At 42.7% G+C, this 8,491-nt stretch overlaps 1 gene segment (V, D, J or C); it reads left to right on the forward strand.

Moving 5' to 3' along the window:
* Positions 1 to 8,212: 8,212 nt before the first annotated feature.
* The window catches only part of LOC101561250, a 42,386-nt gene continuing 42,107 nt past the window's right edge, over positions 8,213 to 8,491 (forward strand). Inside the window, 1 exon segment of the V gene segment in view lies at positions 8,213 to 8,406. Coding sequence covers positions 8,361 to 8,406 — 46 coding nt within the window.

Here is an 8,491-nt window from a genome sequence, read left to right on the forward strand (position 1 = left end):
AGTTTCCAGCACATAATATAACTTATGCTATGGAATAGGACACTATTCTGCCCCAGTGTTTTGTTTTAAGAAATAAAATTCATACCGGAAATGATATCTGGTAGATAACAATTCTCTCATAATTGTATGAATGTGCCTCTCACCACTGGGTCACGTACGAATAAAAGAATGGGAACGAACATAGATGACAAATGTAAACTAAATCATTTCCAAGGGAAATCAAGATGACAAAGCAGAACCCATATTTCTCAACTTCTGTCTGTGGCGACTTGTCTAACAACAACTCGTGCGCCTTTTCCCATTTAGTGAACTACCCAGCCCAGCGCATTGCTCGGGCGTGTGCACACACACAGTTTGATCCCAGATACAGAGACAGCCATGTAAGACTTTCTGATTCCTCCTGAGGCCCTCATTTTAAATACCAGAGTCTATTTTACAAGGCAAACTATTCTTTCCTGATAAATATTAGTGTCAGTGAACTCTTTCCAAATGCTGACGCAAATACCCACCTCCTAAATTTGAAAGCAACTTCAGGGCAATTGGTATAACATTAGTAATTTTCAAGAATGGTCGGTGTGTGTGTGTGTGGGGGGGCAGCGTCTGCAAGCACAGAGTCTCCTGAAGGGAGCTGCAAAGTCATCTCAGATTGAAGACTTGGCTGTGTTTCCCTTCCATTCCCACACTTGCACATAGACTGTTCAAGACAGAGTAGCTGTGTTTTGGAGCTGGATCAGGTTTCCTGGGGAAACCCACATGGGAGCAGTCATAGCAGCCTTCAGCACAAGAGCTTTTGGAAGGCATTTTTGATTCAAACCACAGCCCCTTCCCAGTCCCTGTTTTGCCCTCTTCTGAGACATGTTTATTTTCACAACTGAGGAAGCGCACCTAATATTTGCCTTTTTGTGTCTAGCTTGTTTCACACAGCGTGGCTCCTCCAGGTTCATCTACGTTGACGCAGGTGACAGGACTTCATTCTTTGTCATGTTTTGATGATGGCTTATTGTATATGTGACCCCCAGCTGATGTATCCATTTATTTATGGGGGCACTTTGGTTGATGTCAGTACTTGACATTGTAAATAATGGTATAAAAAACCCAGGTGAGTGTAAGGGTCTGTTAGATGAAAATAATTCATTCCTGCTGTATAAGTACCTAGAGCCAGGACCGAGGAAAGCTGCTGGTTTTGCCTTGCTATAGCTTCGGTCACCTGCACACTGGCCCTCTGAAAACGTATCATTCTGTTTTCCTTTTCCTTGAGTCTTTCCCCTTCTCAGTTTTTCCTACTTTTTAATTTTTATTCGATGTGCTTTCTGTGTTTTTCATCTATAATCCAAAAGTAGAAGATAAATCACAAGCGCTGCACATAGAGACATATTCTAAATAGCTTCAGAAGTAAATCTAGTAAAACTAAAAATGCCCTTAATAGCTATGACAGAAAATGTTTCACTTGTCAGCATATCCACCAGAAATAATGAAAAAACATCAGTGTAATTACGATTTAGCTTAGACTGTCTATCAAGTTTAAGCAGAGCCTAGTCTAATATATTTATGGTTCTCTTAACTAAGTATTTACTTCATTCTTTATTCTTATAAAAAGCCAGGTTCTCACTTTTTTATTAAACTTACATGATGGAATCTAGTTCTGTGATGCTGGCACTTTCTTCCTAGGAGATGCCGTGTACAGAAGCGATGCTCTGACCCGCCTTCAGCTGGACTCTACAGTTAGAGGTTATCAGATTCTTTCTCCAAAACCCTCTGCCATGTGAGACGGCAAATGAAGGGTCAGTGGCATGGTCTGTAAAAAGAATTTTTTCAGGATCAAAGATGAGAAAAGAAAGGATGTTTGCTTTTATTTTGCAGATCAGAGAACACAGGCAAGAGGGACAGACACAAGTTCCCAAAAGAGGAATCACAGAGTCAGAGTGAGAGATTGGGGCTTCTATGAATATTTGAGCATGCGAAAGAAGGTTCAGACTGCAAATCCAGCTACCTCAACACAAGTTTCTCTGGCTCATCCAGTTCCTGTTAATGTTCTAGGAGCACCTGCATTGTATCAAGGTCATATATTAATGCTGAAAATGAAGACTACTTACTACAGTGTTACAAGGGCCCCTTTAGATTCAGGTAAGAACGTCTATGCAAATTAAATCCTTGAAAGAAGATGGGCGAGGGCTCACTGGGAGGAGTGAAAAGGACGGTTGTGATTTGGACATATAGTGTGTTTGGAAAATGTTTGGATCTGTGGAGCTCAGTGCTCTCCAGAGCACTCATCACTTGCAAGACCCATAACTGAGTGTGCTGTCAGGAGGCAGGGCTGGGTTGGGGGCGGCTCGCTGTGAATATGACTTAGAAAGATGCATTCTTGTTTCCAGCTTTTCCTTTCCCTTTCTACATCTTGGCTGTCTTAGGGTTACGACCATACCATTTTTTCTAGTAGCCAACCAAATATTGGACAGAATCCCGGAAAAACCTGTAAGTCAAAATAAAATTCTCATTTAAGCTGTGTGTCTCAGAGGTTTTGTCCCAACAGTGGAAAATCTGGCTAATCCAGAAGCTTATAATGAGCAGTGGGGTCACTGCTGTGACTATACCTGAACAAGGCTTCAGAAGCCTTGGGAATTGCGTGAGAATTTTGGGAAACTTTGAAGATGCAGTCCACAGAAGCCCTAGAATGCTATAATGATATAATGAGAAGTTCACTGGCAGTCCTGCTTAGAGCTAAGAATGCCACAGTGCTGATAAAGATACGGACATTAAAAGCCAGGCTCAGGACTTTCCATCTGGGAACTAGGAACGCTCCATTGGCAGTCAGATAGAGCCAGCGTGTTGTACATTCTGGCAGCAGCTAATCTTCGTTTTGCTAATGTGCTGACACATGCAAGAGACTGAAGTTAAGGGCAGTGGATTACTTAGCCTGGTGAAGGAAAGTTCAGGACAGTCCACTGTTCAGGCTACTAGCCTGGGCACTGCTGCCTGCTTTTATCAGATCTTTAATGAGAATTAAGAGAAAAGGGAAGACGTGAATGATTTTTTAAAATTTGCAGTTTCTCCAGAAAGTGCCTGAAAAGTTAGAGCCAAGGAAAGCCCAGTTGCCAAAAAGAGTAGCAGTAAAGGAAGACAAGTGTTCTGCCCTGGGAAGCATGCAATGAGAATCTAAGCAAATTCTCATTTGCTTAAATGAGAATTTTATTCTGTTCAGGTATAGTCACAACAGTGACCCCAGTCCTCATTACAGGCTTCTGTATTAGCCAGATTTTCCATTGTTAGGCCAAAACATGTGATACCCACAGCTTAAATGAGAATTTTATTTTGGCTTACAGGTTTTCAGGGATTCACTCCAACAGTTGGTTGGCTCTTAGTAGGAAAGACGAACTGAAGGCATCAGAGCAGTCGGCCAGGTGCAAGCTGCACGGGCCCCAGGGTCTAAAGAGGAGACAGCACTGAAGGATCTTGTTTTGAGAAGAAAGCTCCAGAGAGCCCAGTGTATTCAGGGCTGCCTAGAGAAGGTTCCTAGAATTCAAACATCCAGGCAAACAGACGGCACTGTAGCTCTAGGCCAGGCTTCTCCCAGACTGCAGCAGATCCTGGGATCATCCTCACAGCCCTGGTTTTTCCAACATTCCAAGAGCTGTGATGCTCTGGAGGCTTCCACACGGATTTCAGGAGGAGGCCTGACAGGCCAGGCGGTAGGCCCTGATGTAGCCGTGCATGAGAGTGAGCTGAGAGCGCAGTGGAGATCACAGAAGTGAGGTACCGAACACATGGCACTTCTACTGATGAAAACTATAGGGAAAGAGTGGAACCCCAATAGATAGGTCATGTGGGCTGTGACAGCTTAGCAAGGCCATAGGAGTCAAGCTCCCAATCCTTTGGAGTTTATATCATACTAATAGAGACCACTGATAAAAGCACTGTGATGAAGATTAATATGGAAGTAGTATTAAATCTAAGTTGGAAGACACCTGAACTATTCACACGGCTAAATGACGGAAGGCTTAGTGGATGGCATTCAGCACGCTGTCATGGAAAATGCGTATGCTGGTCTTCAGCTGTCGCCATATGCAGGTAGCAGCTAGTGAGAGGGTCGAGGTGAGCATAAGGATAAGATGGAAATCTGTTAGAAGAAAATATAATTTCCCATTACTTTCTAATGCAATAATGATTTCTTAAACAGGATACAAAAAGTCTTGAATATAACAAGTGAATCACATTAAAATGGCAGAAATCTTGAGTGTATAGATTTCAAAAGCTAACCGGTGAGCCCAAGAAGGTATTTACAGCATATGCCATGGACAGAGGGCCTGTTTTGATTTTTATAAAAGGAGACCTCCTTCAAACCAATAAAAAAAAAGTACAATCTTAGGAAGGGCAAAGGGCTCTAGCAGGCTTTTCACAAGAGAAGATGCACAACTGGCTGAGTAAACGTCCCATCTCTATGAAACAGAGACAATGAATCTGTGCTGCTGGAAGTCAGAACAATGCTGCCCTCAGTATAGGGCACCGGGAAGCACTCAGCTGAGGCCACTGCAGTGCTGGAAGGTCCTATTGCTCAATCTGGGTGCTGGTTACAAGGACGCTCGACTCTGAACTCTGATCAAGCTGCACACATATTTACATTAATAATGTACTTCATAGTTAAATAAAAGCTTTAAAATGATGCAGTGAAAAGAATGATGCAGTTTTTTGATATTAAAAAGTAATCTGTGAGCTGAAAGCAAATTTTCAGCTGTTTTTATTTCTTGTTTTGGATCTTTTTAAGAATGAATTCATCTCTTAAAAGCAAAGTTCAGACTGGGTTTCAACCTTGGTCCCCTACTAAAGCACTATGGATGAGAAATGTGGTAACCTCTGTTTTTTTGTATCTAAGATACAAATAAAGGACTTTGACCATTGTTATATGATACAAAAGATGTTAATGATGGGCATTTTTGATAATTAGGCAAACTGAAAATATAATGAATAGAAAGTGATGAGAATAGTTTATGATACTTGCATTTTATTATTTAGGGCAGGTTACATGATAAAAGAAATTTATAGAAATCTGATGACTGTGCATATTTTATTAAATACATTAGCAACTAAAAGAAATCATGACTTTCTTAGTAAATAGAAGAAAACTTAGCATTTGTAGGAAAATCACACAATGTCTGTTACAACTTTAAATGCTAAAGGGCTCCCTAGCACAGAGGCCTATTGTGTCACTATGACTTGTGAGGCAACACTGGCAATTGCTGACATCACCCCAGAGTCAAGGATGTCCTCCTAGTTTGTCATAATGGTGGAAGAATCTTAACAATGCTAACCTTCCAGACTTTGCAGGCTGGCAAAATGGAAGAAAAAAAGACAAGTGTGTGGGTTGATGACATTTACAAAACTATTTGGAGTGATTGACATTGGAGATCCTATTAGAGAAGAAAGGAAAAGGAGAGAAGTGAGTGGCTGTTCAGGAAGAAGAGTGGCAGTGCCGACACTGGATGATGAATAGACACCAGGCAGGAAAGAGACTCATGTCAGCCTGAGTGTGTGTCCTGAGGCCTCCACTTCAGAATCAGACACTACCTCTTAGGCACTGGTGCGTAATAGCCCAGAGCCAGGGGTGGTTTGCCCCTTGCGTTCTCTGCCAGAGATTGCAAGGTGATGCAGAGACCTCTCCTTTTAAGGCTTCTGTCTGCAAAGAGAACAATTTGAAGACATTTTTCTGGGTTTCTTACAGCAGAGCTGTACCTTTTTGGAAAGCCCGCTAATCATCTGCATGGAAATTTCAACACCAATAACCTTATTACACCAAAGCTTCTCCATACTAGAACCTTGGGAAGCATGTGCAGTCCTACAGGACTGACTTCTTCCTGAGATCAATCATGGACCAGGGGCTCTGATGCTGCTTTTTTATTTTGAAAACTGACCTGGCTCCCAAACTCTCATTTAATAAAAAAACAAAAATTGGCATATATTTCATGGATATGCTACATTCCTAGTATTTGTGAGGGCTTGAATTTGATCTCCAGAATTTAATTAATTCACATTTTATAGTCTGTGTATGGATTCCTTTCATACATCTCAAATGAAATGCAATTCTCTGTGCAGAGCAATTTTATTTCCCTCTGTTCCTTATTATCCCACAGATACAACACCCCAGACTTATAGATACTAAATTTATACAAGCTGTTACAAGTAAAGTCCAGGCATTTGCTCTGCAATTTTTTTTTAACATTTATTTATTTATTTTGTGTGTGTGTGTGTGTGTGTGTGTGTGTGGCCAGCTCAGCCCACCAGGGGGCGGGGCTGGCTGGCATGTGGTGCTGGGGGATTGAACCATGGTCCTTGTGCTCTGCCAAGCTTGTTCCAAGTAGGTGCTTTAGACCACTGAGCCATCTCGCCAGCCCCTGCTCTGCAATTTTGAGATTTTGGCCTTATTTTCCCAAACTCTACTGTTATCATCATCTTCTCAAACAGCCAACACACTTCACACAGAGAAGGGTTTAACACAGCTGAGGAGTTTGCACTGTAAGCTGAACACCATGTGACTGAAATGCTGGCCTGGGCCATTTAGAGAAAGCTTGAGGTCACCACTGTAAAGACCATTCATTAGCATCCACTTGGCCATCAACTCCCACCCCTGCGCTCCCAAAACCTCTGGGAGAACTCACGATCAGGTGCTGCTCACCTACCATCTTCCTCCAGGCTGAACCCGCCTGTGCTCTCCTCCTCACACACAGTCTATACTGAGTGTATTTATCACTTGTGTATTATCACATCTAATCCATCTGGATCTCCAGCAGTCCTTACTTTATAAATTAACCCGTGATCTAGCTGCTGCTGCATCCTAGATCTTTAAATGGTTATCTTCTGCCCAGAGGTTTCTTCTGTGGTCTCACCACTCTCTTCAGTCCATGGCTTTTTACTTGAAGACTTTTGCATTCACCACATTATTCTCACTCCAGTTCTGTGTCATAGCAGCAATTCTCTTACTCCCCCATTGTGCATAATTATCTTCCCTTTGGTGCACATTTTGTCTCATACAGAGGGGCTCAAAATAATCAAAGAACTGTGTGACTGGAGTTATTGAAAGCTGTTACTGTCAACGTTAGCTCCATCTACAGTGTCACCAGGCATGTTCCTGCTTTCTCTTTGATCATTTTTCACTGCCATTTCTTACAGAAGCTACTTTAAAAATTTTCACACAACTCAAAATTCCTAATGCTGAGTTATCTCTATTCAATTTTGGGGGAAACAATTTCTATTTATAAGAAATAACAAATTCCACTGGAAATAAAAGATGAGCCAAACTTCTTCCTTCATACCCCAAAGAATCACTTAAATATAATTAGGTTCTTTCCTCCTTCATTTCAATAAATCTAGAGCTATGTATTCCTCCGGCTCCGAAAACTTGGTCTTGTGATCTGTGATGAGATTTCAGTTCCGTTTGTCATCTCTGCACTGTGAACCCTGGTCTATGGGTTCTCTCTGCAGTGCTCTTGAGATTTCTTTAGTACTTCCCCCATTGCTATCCGGGCAGTGCTGAGGTCTCTTAGAGAGTTTCTTTCATCCCTGCTCTCTCCTGAGTTTTCTCTGAGCATTTGTCTTGGTAAGATTACGCCTTCGCTTTCATAATATCCCTGCACACAGTTGAAGAGGAAATGAGTTTGCAGTGGAAAAGTGTTAGGCCCTGAAACTCGTGTGATCTCGGGCAAATTATATTCATAAGTAGTTTGGTTTTCATGTATTAAGGAAAATGTCTATTCTAAAATGTCACAGTGAAAACCTTGCAGCGGCTACCGATGGCCAGCGCCGTGGATGCCCGACTCCTATTAGTGAGCCAAACTCTAGGTCTTTCATTATTACATTATTATATAATATATAGACAGGTTATATTATTTCTTCCATCCACAGTTTTCTCATTTTTAAACGAGCATGCTAATATTATTTACCTCACCTGACTTAATAATGTTATTTTGTTCACGAGCCTAAAATCCCCTCATGAGCAGACCTCTGACTGAGAACACCTTGAGCTCCTCAGAAACTTTAGCACCAAGCCCTTGAAGTTCAGTTTGCTTCTGGACTCAACCACCAGGAGGCAGCATTTGCCTGGATGGAAACGTCTGCTCAGAAAAGTTCTGCGTCACCCTTAGGAGGTTTTTTTCGTCTCCTGCACACCGAATGCACATCCTGAGCAGGACAGACCCTGGAGCACTGGGGACGGCATACGCTGTCACTCTCAGGGCAGCATCTCCTCGCTTTGGTCTCGAGGTCGCGCCTGAACAAGGAGCTCCCGGATCGCAGGTCCTCCCACAGAGACTCCCCTTCCTCCTGCTGAGGGACATCTCTCTCCAGACCAGCACGCTCGGTCCCCCGCGCTGGCCATGCTCTCCGTGACCCTCCTCCTGCTCGGATTGCCTTTCGCCCTGAGTAAGTAACCTGTGCCTTCCCTGTTCCTGCCTCACAAAGGAATGAAGCTGAAGGGAGACCCTGCGTCCTGACAGGTGGGTCTGTC

Source organism: Octodon degus, unplaced genomic scaffold (assembly GCF_000260255.1).
Source record: "Octodon degus isolate 3935 unplaced genomic scaffold, OctDeg1.0 scaffold00276, whole genome shotgun sequence".
NCBI classification, from domain to species: Eukaryota; Metazoa; Chordata; class Mammalia; order Rodentia; family Octodontidae; genus Octodon; species Octodon degus.